Source organism: Cucurbita pepo, chromosome LG17 (assembly GCF_002806865.2).
Source record: "Cucurbita pepo subsp. pepo cultivar mu-cu-16 chromosome LG17, ASM280686v2, whole genome shotgun sequence".
Taxonomy (NCBI): domain Eukaryota; kingdom Viridiplantae; phylum Streptophyta; class Magnoliopsida; order Cucurbitales; family Cucurbitaceae; genus Cucurbita; species Cucurbita pepo.
In genome coordinates this window covers 3535968-3550775 of record NC_036654.1, presented here as the reverse complement: position 1 = coordinate 3550775, position 14808 = coordinate 3535968, and the positions used below count along the sequence as shown (strand labels likewise).

Genomic DNA, 14808 nt, shown 5'->3' with positions numbered 1-14808 from the left:
AAATTGACTTTACTACTTGAGATGAAGGATGTCCAAGACGTACATGCCATTGGACGTGAGTAGTAGATCAGCTCACTAAGACATGCTTGAGATCATCGACATCAGATGGCTTAATAGGATAGAGACCAGACTCACAACTTCCGTCTAGAATACTTTTCCTCTACCGTCTATCCTTAATAGAAAAATGCCAAGGATGGTATTCAAAGAATACGTCATTGTTACGAGAAAATTTATGAACCGAAAGAAGATGTTTAGAAATTTTAGGCACATGCAAAATATTACGCAATGCAAGATGACAAGCAGCAGTATTAATTGAAGAATGATCAGTCTGTAAAATACGCAAACCTGCTCCATTGCCGACTTGAACTTGTTCACCTCCATGGTAGCGTTCACGCACAGGGAAACGATCCAGGTCACTAGTGATATGATCAGTGGCGTTTGTGTCACTGTATCAATTTGGATCAATCTTCCATATGATGAAGTTGTTTTTGGTGAGACGGATTGTGACAGCGTGGTGGAGAGAGATTGGGCCAAAGGTCGACGCCATAGTAGATAAGATCGTGTTGGAGATGGTGGATGGGGAGGAGGAAGAAGATATGATAGATTGTTAATGAATAAACCTTACTCTAATACCATGTTAGGTTGAATGACACGTGGCCTATATGGGTCACGTGTATTTATAGATTTGTATTGATGATTACATGGTGGGCGTTGAACCATGGTAACAAACCAATAAATCAGTAGACTCTTCGTAATCAATGCTAACAAACCAAGAAATAAGTAGATTATCTTAGTATAATATGACCTATTCTACGTTTAACCAACCGTAGTGACCCAAGCAACCAAATTGAGTCTACAACTCAACCCAACCATGGTAACAAACTGGTTCGGTTCGGTTTGTTTTTTATTATTTAAAAAAATTATACATATCCTAAAATAACTCCCGTACAAAATATTCACAAGTCACAACCCATTACTAGCATTAATTACAAATCTCAAATATCTCAAATATTTTTTATTTTCATAATAAATTAAATATTTTTTATTTTCATAATAAATTTAAAAACTGGGTTGGGTTGAGTTGGATTGTAAGTTGGTAGGGTTTGAACAAAAAATGTCACCTCGCAAACCGACCAAAATTTTCAAATTTTCAAAAATTCAATAAATATATCTCAAACTATTTTTACAAAATTTTATAAACTCTCAATTTTAATATTTTTTTCTTATAAAATTTAAAATTCTCTCTAAAATTTAACATTTTTTTTTATTCGCTAATAAATATTATGAGGGATAAATGTAGACATTTCTTATTGGGCCTGAAATTGGGCCTCGTAAATTTTATTTTGAAGAATACGACAAGTCGTCGCGCAGTTGGAACTGTCGTTATGTTAATTTCGTGAAAAGCGGGGAAACTGGAAAGTGATAGTCCAGCGAGCATACACAAGAGTGAGACGGGGTTAATCGATTCCACGGGGAAGCTCGAATGGAGGATCCGAAGACTCCGATGAAAGATTCTTCTTCAGGTATTGCCAATTTTTTTCACTGTTCTTATCAACTGCAAGTAGTGATTCGATATATATATATATGAAAGATGTATTGATTGCTACGATATTCTGTGTCTCCTCAAGAAGCTGTTTCTAAAACATAATCAGCTTGAAATTGTTGCATTGAGTAAAGATCATCGAGTGGCGTACAAATTGATAATGTATTTTAGCTTTTCCAGTGATTGATGTCGGCGATGTTGTGTTATGAAGGTAGAAAACTCTAAGCAGCCCGTATTTTCGTTGATTGTTGGCGCTGATTGATTTCCACGGTATTATAAGGAAATGTTTGATTTCAAAGCACTGTTATCAATTTTTATATATATATATATATATTTAGGATTAGTCGATTCAATGGGAGGAATCGCTGTCATTTCTGAAGAGATACTTTTCCCTCTGCGTTTCATAGAGCAAATTGTTATCAAATTGCATGAATCTCGAGCTTATGGTTGTTTAGGTGTTGCTCTAATTGTTTCTAAGGAGGTTTTTAAGATCAGAAACGACTTCTCTGTCGTAGTTTGATTTTGCTTTTGAAGATTCTAGTTGACTGACAATTATATCTCTTCTTTCTCTTGGTGTGTAACACCTACTTTGAGAAGAAGAAGATGCAAGATCAATCAATATTTTTGAGAGACTTAAAGAAGAGATGGAGGCTGTGATTCACTCTCATGAATCACCACGCCATCACAAAGAAACACATGGAACAAGGGATGATATTGACGAGACTACACCAGCCGATGAAGTAAAGGCCCCCGGCGTGTTTGAAAGAGTCAAGGAAGAGATTGAGGCCCTCGTGGAAACGATTCATCCCAAGAAGGATTCGAGCAATCATTAGCTTTCTTTAAAGCAAGGAAGAGGGTTGATTGACACCATGCTGTTACAAGGTTTGCTTTCTTAAACAATGCTTAATTTCTTTTATGATGCAACTCCATGCTATCCAGGTCGTTATTTGAAAATATTGGTCGGAAAATATCATGTTTGAAGACAAATTGACATGAACTTAGACTATTTCCACAGTTTCTGGTATTTGTTTTGAAGTATGTAATGTACATCTTGTCAAATAATCCCCAATATTAGGCCACACATTCTCGCCTTAATTTGAAAGGGGCTCATCGATTGGTATGATCAATGTTTTCTTCAATGAGCAAAAGCAGGCAAGGCCTAGTTCCTTTAAGTTTGTATGAGGAAATCTTGATTGGATTAGAGAGAGTTAATATGTGTTCCCTTCCTACGAAGCTGTAGCAAGTCTCCCCTAAAATAGTTCAGCAAGAAATCAAGGATTAGGATCATGGTTTTCTTCCATGTTTTATGTCTCTAGGTATAATTATTTGTATCCTTGTCTGCATAAGGAACATCTCTAGAGCCTCTGCAACTTTTTCAGACTCTTAAATGGGAGGGATGCCACTAAGAATTTAAGGGTGTGAGTGAATTGGTTCGGCTTGGGTTTCAGCCAAAATTCAGTGATTGCTATTGTGATTCCTATTGTAAGATCCCCCGTCTTGGAGAGAGGAACAAAACATTTCTTAGAAAGGTGTGGAAACCTCGCCCTAATAGACGTGTTTTAAAATCGAAACTGACGGCGATACGTAACGAGCTAAAGCAAACAATATCGGAAAGCGGTGGGCTTGAGTTGTTACAAATGGTATCAGAGGCAGACAAAAAGGGGTGGATTGTGAGATCCCACATCGGTTGGAGAGGAGAACGAAGCATTCTTTATAAGAATGTGGAAACCTCTTCCTAGTAGATGCGTTTTAAAATCATGAGGCTGACGGCGATACGTAACAGATCAAAGTGGACAATATCTATTAGCGATGGACTTGGGTTGTTACAGCTATCCCTTATTTTCTTTCTCTTTTTAGGAAGATGAATGTGTCTTGAGAAAAAAAATTCCTCCAATAGGTGTAGTTGGAGGTAAATTGACATTTTCAACTTGATCTGGACTCTTAGACTCTTAGTAGGTGTGTTAAAACAATCGATAACCTAGAATAATCAAACAAGGGAACCTAATCCATGAACATCCTGGTTCTTGTACATTGGGCCTCTAAGTCCATCCCCTGTCTATATAGATCCTTGTGGTTGTATGTGGGTCCCTTTTTTTTTTTTTTTTGTACGGGAGTGTCCCTACTCAATATAAGTCAAAAGGAAAGATAATCTTGAATGGCATTTTGGTTTTTTCTCCATAAATATAGGTTAAATTATAGATTTGATTCCTATAGTTTTGTATGTATAGTTTGATAAAACTTTATAAATAATTTCTACCCTTACAAATAACAAACTGATGAAGCATATGATTTATCCTATAATAAGATATTTTTCGTTTTTTTATTAGTTTAATAGATATAGTCAAAGATCATGGCATAAGCATCTTACCCACCTACTATGATATGAAATATATGGTATATTTATTTAGTATTTTTTAAGTTTACTCCCATTTTAAATTTGATCTCATATTTTTTAATATACATCTGTCATATTTCTTTAACACATTCAACTGTCCCTACCTGATGGGAATCCAGCTTGAGTATCCATATTTTTTAAATTTATATTCGTTTTCTTTTCTAGGGAATAGTGTGTCTTTAGAACTCTTCAAAGTAGTTCCTACATTATCGTTGAAAATTGGAGCAGGGGAAATGCACGTGGGGCATCATTCAAAACACCAAGAAAGCATCCCTTCATCTTTCAAAACAAGATTGTCCATAAAACGCCAAGCACACTGATCCACCCTTGTTTCCCCGAACCCAAATCCCTCTTTGGAATTTTTCCGAGAAAACTATGAACTTTCTCTGAAAATTGTTGGGAGTGAGTTCCACATGGGCTAATTTAAGGAATGATTATGAGTTTATGAGTAATGAAATACATCTCCATTTGAGGCATTTTGGGGAAGCCCAAATGAAATACATCTCTATTTGAGGCATTTTGGGGAAGCCCAAAGAAAAGCCACGAGAGCTTATGCTCAAAGTGGACAATATCGTACCATTGGGGAGAGTCATGATTCCTAACAGAAATCTCTCCCAAAATACATCTGGATATTTAGAATAGGAGGATTAGTTCCATTAATTTTGTTTTTCCTCTTCTTTTCTTCATGTCGTGCAAGCCTTGTGGGCACAGCCTTCAATTCCATCTGGGTGGGTCAAATTTATAGCAATCTTATTAATGATTGAGTGGGGAAGCATTATGTCATTAATGTAATGCGTTAAATATTTGATTATTTGTAATCATGTCGTTTACTTTTTTCCTCCCACCTATGTAGAAAACTGAAACACGTTACCTGATTCTAAATTTGAACTCAAATCCAGCTCAATTACCAAGCTTCCTAATTCACTTCCTCAATCCTTATCCATTTGTGATAACCTCATCTCCCACTAGTACCCTTGCCCTAATAACCCTTGCTATCATTTTCTTCCTTCTTTCAACCATGGCTATAAATGGTGGAACAAGATTCCATCTTATAACCCCTGCCCAGTTGGAATAGTAGTATAACCAAAATCAAGAGAGAATGAGTTCAAAGCTCGTCGCTGGATGGTGCAAGGCACTGATTGGAGTAGTGCTAGACTCTCTTCATCGTAGTTGCGTTTAAAATCGTGAGGCCGATGACAATATGTAATGAGCTAAAACGGACAATATCTACTAGCGGTGAACTTGGGCGATTACAAATGGTATTAGAGCCAGATTTCGGGTGGTGTGCTATCGAGGACGTTGGCCCCCGAAAGGGATGGATTGTGAGATTTCACATCATTTGGAGAGGAGAACCAAACATTCTTTATAAGAGTGAAAATCTCTCCCTAATAAATATATATTAAAATCGTAAGGCTAACTTTGAGCACAATTTAATTAAACCTGGGTGATAATAAGTTTCTAAAAATTAAAAAATAAATATGTTGAGGTTGATAGGTTTGTCAGACTTTTCTTGCTCCATTGTCAGTAATGTTTAGAAGCTTTAATTGTATTGTTGAATATATATATATATCGAATCTTTACTGGAATGGAGAAGATAGGCGATACCGTAAAAAAAAAATTAATTTCTTTATGGGTATTTTTTAATGTTAAATATTGTTTCTCCTACCGTCAACCTTGGGGTGAAAAAAAAAAAAAAAGCATAGAATAATGTTAAATATAGCACCACTTCATATATGACAATTAAATTAATATGTCATAGTATGTTAGTTTATGTTAAAGGACTTGTTTAATTATACATTAACTATTTATTTATAAACATAAGATAGTATTTGATTGCGCTACCACTGGCTCATTGTGGGGAGAGAGAATTGTTGCCCATCGTCTAAAGGTAAAGTAATACTTTGGTAATAAGTAAGGTATCTATCTCTTTTCTTTTTCTTTTTTTCTTTTTTTTTTTTTAATTTCGCCTATAAACAGAATATACATACATATATATATATCTCGCACAATCCAACCTTTTTTTCTTAGTTGGATAAGATAAGGGTGATATTTTGAGTTAAATTAAGTGAAAAATCATTTTAAATATCATGCTATTATTATTTTCTCTATTTTTTAATTTCAACTTTAGGTACATGTCATTTCAGATGGATGATGATGGATGATGAAAGTCCCACAGGCTGATCATGAGTTTATAATTAAGAAATACTATCTTCATTGGTATAATATCTTTTGGGAAAGCCCAAAACAAAGCTATGAAAACTTATGCTCAAAGTGGATAATTATTATATCATTGAGGAGAGACGTGTTCTAACTAGTCTGTAATTTCAAATTGAAAATGGTTTAAATTTCAAAAGTCAGATCATATACGCTGCAAATAATAAATAAATAAATAGGGATTCTAGGAAGGAGTGGCGTCTATAATTTTTTAATATCGAAATATTAAAAAAAGAAAAATCAATAAAATTAATCCATGAATGTCAAGATGGCTATTTGATTTTTATTTATTTATTTTTTTTGACAAATATTACTTTCTTCATTATTTTATCCATTAAAATTGTTTTCTCATCATTTTTCTTTTAATGTTTTTTAAAAACTTTATTTCAATTAATGTTTTTTAAAACTAAATTAAATAGTTAGAAGCATGCTGCCAAATATCGCTCGACGTGTCGAAAATGGAGAAATTCGTCTCTCCCCTTCCGACGACACATCGCTCGAATGTCGTTTTATTTACTTTTTTTCTTTTCTAATATATAATGATTACTCGATCACGGCTAATGCATGTCGTTTTATTTACTTTTCTAATATATGTCGTTTTATATTATTATTATTTTACATTTATATCAAATTTTAGATTTTTAATCTCTCAAATTCCTTTCTTAAATTAGGAGTTTAGCTTCTAATTTACTTTTTAATCAATCTTCATTATTTAAATTTGAAGGCTTTTATCCCTTTATAAATTAAATAATTTGCAATTATTTTATCATCTATAAATATGTTATATTTCCTCTAATTATCAATACTCAATTAGGAATGGGTATCTATAGATTATTTAAGCAATCATAATTAAACATTCATTTAATAATTCAATATATATATGTTAAAACATATTTATCTATAATACATGTTACGTTAATAACCAACATCTCATAAAACTCAAATATCATATTCACAAGTTACAACATATCATTAATATCAGTCATATATTCTTAATCTTCATAATAATCTAGGGTAAAGTTGTGCTGGGTTGTACCGCTACTTTCAGATTGGTCGAGTTGGTCCAACTAAAAACTGTCAACTCGTGAACCGACCCAAATGTTCGATTTTTCAATAATTCAATCCAATCCAAAAAAATCTAACCCAACCTAACCCAACCTTTATGGTTTGGGTTGAATAGTTCTAATTAGTCAAATACTCGAATCATATGAAAAAAAAAAAATTAAAATTTTGATCGAACAATTGAAGGAATAGAATTGTGAAATAATGAAAGAAGTAAGGTTTAAGCAAAACAATTTTGATGTTGAAATGACTTCAAATTATGTCCCATTCAACTACCTATTATAAATTTCCTTATGCCCTAACAAAATCACTATTTTCCCCCATATTTATCTATAACCACAAAAATATTAAAATATTAAATCTTTATTATTATTTATTTATTTATTTATTTATTTATTGCTACCTAACCATTTCTTGGATAGTTGGAGAATTTCCAACCTACTTAGGTTATATCAAATATATATATATATATTTATATAATAACATAAAGAAAGTGACATTTATTTTGTTCTTACTTGTGGAAATAAATTTGCTCAAATTCAGCATTTCCTCATTTTTAAAATATAAAATCTCTTCAATAAGTTTTTTTAAATATTAAAAATAAACAAATTAATTCTCAAATTATAATGTCGGGTCCATATCATGTGTGTGATTTTGTCATTTTTTTTTTCTTCAGTAAGTGTTCTTCGTGTTTTTTTTAGTACCTGTTGTTATACCCTCGATTTAATGTTGGGTAACACTCTCCCATAGTATTTTCATTTACTTTGTAATGTAATAGTACAGTTAACTATAAAAATTTAACAACGAAAAGAATAAGCGCATGTCAGAAGAAAGTTTATTTGTTATTGCTGTCGCCTACGGCTAGCGACGTGTGCTTGAGCTTCGAGCCCCGGCTTAAGAAGAAAGTTTTAAAAAATGGGACAGAGAGATTTCGAAAGAGAGTTTTGAAAGAAAGATTTGAGAAATTGAAATTAGTGTTACATGACAACGTAAGAAAAAAGACAGCAACAAACAACGTTAAACTCCCATGTTTTTAACTAAGATTATGTGGGCCCACTTCATCCACATATATTATTTTTTATTTTTAAAAAATTATTAACCCAAAAGAAAAAAAATAAAAATAAATACGATAAAACAGACAATATTGTCACGTCGGATAACGTGGGCCCCGAATGACATGGGAAGGAAGAGACTAATTCTCCCTTGGAGCTGTCATTCATTAACTTTCAAGAACTCAACAGGTCATTTTAACAAAACCCCCACCATATAATCCCAATAATAATAAGAATAATAATAATAAACTTTTTATTATATATTAAAATGAGTATTATTATTTAATAAATTTTAATAAAAACTAATTAGAAGCTAATTTTGAGTTTAATTAAAAATATAACAATAAAGTTAAAATTTAAAAAATTTAAAAGTATATATTGACTTAAACAGAGAAAGTCAAAATATAAGGACAAAAATGGTATTTTGTACTTATTATTATTATTATTAATTTAGAGAAAATTGTTTAAAAAAAAAAGGAAAATATGAAAAAAAAATATAAATATAGAGAGGGGAGGGCCCGGAATTTCGTGTCATTGGTTCAGAGTTGAAGGTAGAGAGAGAGAGGGAAGAGAAAATAAGAGAAAGAAGAGAGAGAGAGGTTAGAGAGAGAAAGAAAGAGAGAAAAAGAAAGAGAGAGAGAAAGGACATTTCTTCTCTCTTTTGGCCTAAAACCCTGTTTTTCTCTGTTTCTCTGTCTTTCTCTAGATTTTCTCTCTCTACAAAGGTCACTCTCTCTCTCTCCTCTTCTTCTTCTTCCTCTTCTTCCTCTTTCTCTTTTCACCTTGATCTGCACCTCCACTTTTTTTCTCTCTCTTTTTCCACCCGTTCATGGGTGGATTTGCCTCTTGATTCTTCCAGGTAACATTTTCTTTCCGGCTTTATGATTTTCTTGCTTTGCTTCATTGTTCGTGAAAATTTGCTGTTATTGGCTTCGAATTGTGTTATTGTGTGAGGAATTTGTTAGATATGATGATTGTATCAATATTTGAGCTCTACATTATTGATATTTAGTAATAATCGAGGTTTTCCTCATTTTTCTGTTTAAATCGTGATTTTGTCCAATGGAGATTAAGATTTGTGGTGAATTCAATCCGTGGTGCTATGTTTTTTGTTGTTTTAGTATCTTCTTTTCATGTCTTTCTGTTTTGTGACGTTTGGATTTGTTATTGGGAATTAATCGATTTGTTTTGAGGACATTACCTGAAATTCGACTTTCTCCTTCTCTTTGTGTGATTGAATTGTTCTTCGTGATTTACGTTGATGCTTATGAGATGGATTTGAAGACGGCTCAAATGTTTGCTTGAATGTGGCCGTCTAGGGCATCCGGTTGCTGGTGGTGGATGATTTCTTTGTTAATTTATTCATACGGTTATGTTTAGGCTGCAAATGGAGAAATTTCAGTAAGGACATTGGTTTCTTTATCATATATCTTTCAAGATGAAAATCGAGTCGATGAGACGGGGAAGGATAAGGGAGAGGATCCGGCGGAGCCATCTCTATACATTTGGTTGCATCCGGTCACAGAGTGCACATGAGGCCGACGATTCGAATCCATTAACAGGACCTGGTTTTTCACGAATTGTCTGTTGTAACCAACCTCATCTCCATGAGAGGCAGCCATTGAAATACTGCTTCAATTACATATCCACAACCAAGTATAATGTTCTTACTTTCTTGCCTAAGGCTCTCTTTGAGCAATTCAGGAGAGTTGCCAATTTGTACTTTCTTTTGGCTGCATTGTTGTCCCTCACACCAGTTGCCCCATTTTCTGCCATGAGCATGATTGCTCCTCTGGTATTTGTTGTTGGTCTCAGTATGGCTAAAGAAGCTCTCGAGGACTGGAGTCGATTCGTGCAGGATATGAAGGTTAATCTCAGGAAAGTGATTGTTCATAAAGGGGACGGTGTTTTTGGTCATAGACCTTGGCACAAGATTCGTGTAGGAGACATAGTGAAAGTAGAGAAGGATCAGTTCTTTCCCGCTGATCTACTTCTTTTGTCGTCGTGCTATGAGGACGGTATATGTTACGTGGAAACGATGAATTTGGATGGCGAGACTAATCTCAAAGTAAAGAGATCTTTGGAAGTAACCTTACCATTGGATGATGATGCTACCTTCAAAGACTTTACTGGAAAGATTTACTGTGAAGATCCAAACCCAAATCTTTACACATTTGTTGGTAACTTGGAGTATGATCGGCAGATTTATCCTCTTGATCCTAGCCAGATTCTCCTCAGAGATTCTAAATTGAGGAACACAGCTTATGCCTACGGGGTAGTGATATTTACTGGACATGATAGTAAAGTCATGCAGAATGCTACAAAATCTCCTTCCAAAAGAAGTAGAATAGAGAGAAAAATGGACAAGATTATTTACATCCTTTTTACCTTACTTGTATTGATATCATCAATGAGCTCAATAGGTTTTGCTGTGAAGACAAAGTACCAAATGACTGACTGGTGGTACTTACAAACTACTGGTGATGATCCACTGTATAACCCTCGTCAGCCAACCTTATCAGGGCTCATACATTTGATCACTGCTCTTATACTCTATGGATATTTGATACCGATCTCGCTCTATGTTTCCATCGAGGTTGTTAAGGTTCTACAAGCTTCCTTCATTAACCAAGATATTAACATGTATTGTGAAGAGACTAGTAATCCCGCTCGAGCTCGGACTTCAAATTTGAACGAGGAGTTGGGTCAGGTAGACACGATCCTATCCGACAAAACTGGCACTTTGACTTGTAATCAGATGGACTTTCTGAAATGTTCCATTGCTGGGACTGCGTATGGTGTTAAATCTAGTGAGGTTGAACTTGCAGCTGCAAGGCAGATGGCATATGACCTTGACGAGCAGGATGCAGATTATTCTGATGTTGTTGTGCAAAAAAATAGCCGACAGTCTTCCATGGCATGGGACCGAAAAGAATCGGAGATTGAATTGGAGACTGTTCTTACTTCAAGTGTTGTCAAAGAGCAGAAGTCTGCCATAAAGTATTTTGGTTTTGAGGACAGCCGTTTAACAAATGGAAACTGGTTGAATGAGCCTAATCATGACGTTCTTCTATTGTTCTTCAGAATTTTAGCAATTTGTCACACTGCAATTCCTGAGCTGAATGAGGAAACTGGTGCTTTTACTTATGAAGCAGAGTCCCCTGATGAAGGTGCTTTTCTTGTTGCAGCAAGAGAATTTGGTTTTGAGTTTTGTAAGAGAACACAATCAATCTTGGTTGTGCGTGAAAGATATCCTTCTCCTAACCAAGTAGTTGAAAGGTAAGAATAAGATAGTTCTTTGATTAAGTTTCTTAGGCCCATTTTTCCATGAATTCTATGCTTCATGCGTTGCTGATGATGTCTCTTGGGAATTTTTACAGGGAATACAAAGTTTTAAATCTTTTGGATTTCACTAGCAAGAGAAAGAGAATGTCTGTAATTGTTAGGGATGAGTATGGCCATATTATTCTTCTCTGCAAAGGTGCTGATAGGTGAGTCTCATCATTAGAAGCTCTTATGGATCTTTTTGAGAGAATTTCATAGGGATATCGACTGCATTTTTTGTTTTATTTTTGGTCTTTTTTGGATTTCTTAGTACTTATAACTCCAATCTTGCAGCATCATCTTCGATCGACTATCGAAGAACGGAAGAATGTATGAGGAAGCAACCACAAGGCATTTGAATGAATATGGAGAAGCTGGGTTGCGTACTCTGGCACTTGCTTATAGAAAGCTTGAGGAGTCCGAGTATACTGCTTGGAACAACGAGTTTCAGAAGGCTAAAACGTCCATTGGAGGAGATAGAGATGCAATGCTCGAGCGAGTGTCCGACCTCATGGAACGAGAATTAACCCTTGTTGGTGCTACCGCTGTGGAGGACAAGTTACAGAATGGGGTGACAACAATATCTATTTACATTATTGTTTTTGTTACTATTCTGGTTTCTTTTCTTTAAACTAGGCTTATGTTTTTGTTGTAGGTGCCCCAATGCATTGATAAACTTGCACAAGCTGGTCTTAAGATCTGGGTTTTGACTGGAGATAAAATGGAAACTGCCATCAACATAGGGTCAGTCTTGCATCATATATGCCATGTTCAAACATATAAATTCATATGCTAAGCAAAAGACAGTCATTGTTTGTGTCTGCAGATATGCATGCAGTTTACTTCGACAGGGAATGAAGCGGATTTGCATATCAACAAGCTCAGATTCTTTAGCTCAGGAAGGAAAAGAGGTATGTAATTCTTTGAATGAGAGCACAGGCAAATTGCTACTGGAAAATTGATTTCATACGAATTTGGCCAGGCCATGAAAGAATATATTTTGAATCAAATCACCAATGCCTCGCAAATGATCAATCTGGAGAAGGATCCACACGCTGCATTCGCTTTAATCATTGATGGGAAGACTCTAACGTATGCTCTCGAAGATGATATGAAGTTTCAATTCCTTGGACTCGCTGTTGATTGTGCATCGGTCATTTGCTGTCGTGTCTCCCCCAAGCAAAAAGCCCTGGTAGGACTTCCTTCCTGGTTTTATGGTTAACCATTTTATATAATGTACACCTGGTGTATCATATATAAGCAGTTCATTGAGTGCAAAACTTAGTCATGAACTGTTGATTTCGACTTTTGACCTCTGTTCGGGGGCGTTTCTGCAGGTAACAAGGTTAGTGAAAGAAGGTACTGGGAAAACCACTTTGGCAATTGGTGATGGCGCAAACGATGTGGGAATGATTCAAGAGGCCGATATTGGTGTCGGTATCAGCGGGGTTGAAGGTATGCAGGTAGGCACAAAGGACTCTCCTCCTAAACTCTACTAAATAAATATCCCTATCTCTATCTCTCTCTCTTTTTAACTCCTAATTCTCTCAGGCTGTGATGGCTAGTGATTTCTCTATTGCCCAATTTCGGTTTCTTGAAAGGCTTCTGGTAGTCCATGGTCATTGGTGCTACAAGAGGATAGCGCAAATGGTAATGTTCTTTGTTGTTCAAAGCAAGTTTGGCTTCCAAGAAATCAAGGCTCCACCAACCAGTTATGATCTAACAAGGTCATTTTCATTTTCAGATATGCTATTTCTTCTACAAGAATATCGCATTCGGATTAACGCTATTCTACTTCGAAGCATACGCGGGATTTTCTGGGCAATCAATATATGACGATTTCTACATGCTATCATTTAATGTCATACTCACCTCATTGCCTGTAATTTCCCTTGGAGTTTTTGAACAAGATGTCTCTTCTGAGGTGTGCCTACAGGTAAACACAAACATTTTAAACATAAATCAGCAAACTGATATGTGTTCATGTAACTAACCATCATCGATCTAGCAGTTCCCTGCACTCTATCAGCAAGGCCCCCAAAACTTGTTCTTCGACTGGCCTCGAATTTTCGGATGGATGGGGAATGCTGTCTACTCCTCTATAGTTACTTTCTTCCTCAATCTCATCATCTTCTACGACCAGGCATTCCGCTCAGGCGGCCAAACTGCCGACATGACTGCTGTCGGAACCACCATGTTTACTTGCATCATATGGGCAGTAAATTGCCAGATTGCTCTCACAATGAGCCACTTCACCTGGATCCAACACCTTCTCGTCTGGGGTAGTATCGCCATGTGGTATTTGTTCATCTTACTCTATGGAATGGTCATTTCCTCTGGAAATGCATATAAAATATTCGTTGAAGCATTAGGACCTGCCCCTGTTTACTGGGTAGCCACCATCTTAGTAACAATTACCTGCAATCTCCCATATCTTGCCCATATATCCTTCCAGAGAAGCTTCCATCCAATGGATCATCACATAATCCAAGAAATCAAATACTACCGAAAGGATGTGGAAGACACACACATGTGGACCAGGGAAAGATCAAAAGCAAGGCAAAAAACCAAGATAGGATTCACAGCCAGAGTAGAAGCTAAGATCAGGCAGCTAAAAGGAAAGCTCCAAAAGAAGCACTCTTCCCTTGGAGCTCCTCCAACTGGTACTATTTCATGAAAATATCATCTCCCCTCCACGTAAATCTTCATTTTTTTCTGGATTTTTTTTTTCCCTAGAGTCCGGCCATTTGAATCTTTTTCTTTTCCTTTTCCTTTTGATTTTTTTTCTCCTGTTATGGCAAATGGGTTATTGGAATCCCATTTGGTTATAGCAAAAAGAACGTGCTTCTGGAGGCTTTTGTATGTACCATAACTTAAAAAAAGGATTTGAAATGATAAGTGCTTGTAGAATAGCTGATACCCTTAAAAGCCGCCTGCTGTTCCCATTCTTTCCCCTTTGCTCTGTTTGTATATCCCCTTTACTGATAGCTCTGATATTCAACAACTGACTTTGTCATCTCATTCAACTCTGTTTCGATTGATCATTCTAATCATCTATATTTATATATGGCTTCTAATTGTATCATCTGCTGCTTTCACAATCATTGATGATCTTGCATTTGTCTTCCTTATGCGACTCTGTCAAATTTGATCTGTTCAATCCTGATATGACCCATTTGATTTAATGAAACTATGCATAGGAGGTTCAACAATTTCAT

General features: G+C 35.5%; 2 protein-coding genes across 4 annotated transcripts; both read left to right on the top strand.

Annotated features, from left to right (window-relative positions):
- Nucleotides 1–1393: 1393 nt before the first annotated feature.
- LOC111779175 lies at nucleotides 1394–2651 on the top strand. 2 transcript variants are annotated; one of them, XM_023659259.1, is made up of 2 exons: nucleotides 1394–1523; nucleotides 2141–2651. In XM_023659259.1, exons 1-2 carry the CDS (start codon nucleotides 1484–1486, stop codon nucleotides 2374–2376), a joined length of 276 nt encoding a protein of 91 aa, XP_023515027.1. In that variant the 5' UTR covers nucleotides 1394–1483; the 3' UTR covers nucleotides 2377–2651. The 2 variants fall into 2 exon arrangements, with proteins under 2 accessions (XP_023515027.1, XP_023515025.1); XM_023659257.1 differs by having other exon boundaries at nucleotides 1411–1523; nucleotides 2138–2651.
- A 6342-nt stretch (nucleotides 2652–8993) lies between these two features.
- On the top strand, nucleotides 8994–14655 carry LOC111778168 (probable phospholipid-transporting ATPase 4). Of its 2 annotated transcripts, none has more exons than XM_023657850.1 (11): nucleotides 8994–9125; nucleotides 9647–11545; nucleotides 11647–11757; nucleotides 11885–12161; nucleotides 12246–12334; nucleotides 12417–12501; nucleotides 12573–12782; nucleotides 12928–13053; nucleotides 13142–13240; nucleotides 13335–13526; nucleotides 13602–14655. In XM_023657850.1, the coding sequence occupies exons 2-11, from the start codon at nucleotides 9705–9707 to the stop codon at nucleotides 14265–14267; spliced, it is 3696 nt and encodes a 1231-aa protein (XP_023513618.1). In that variant the 5' UTR covers nucleotides 8994–9125; nucleotides 9647–9704; the 3' UTR covers nucleotides 14268–14655. The 2 variants fall into 2 exon arrangements, with proteins under 2 accessions (XP_023513618.1, XP_023513619.1); XM_023657851.1 differs by having other exon boundaries at nucleotides 9015–9125; nucleotides 9586–11545.
- The last annotated feature ends 153 nt before the right edge of the window (nucleotides 14656–14808 follow it).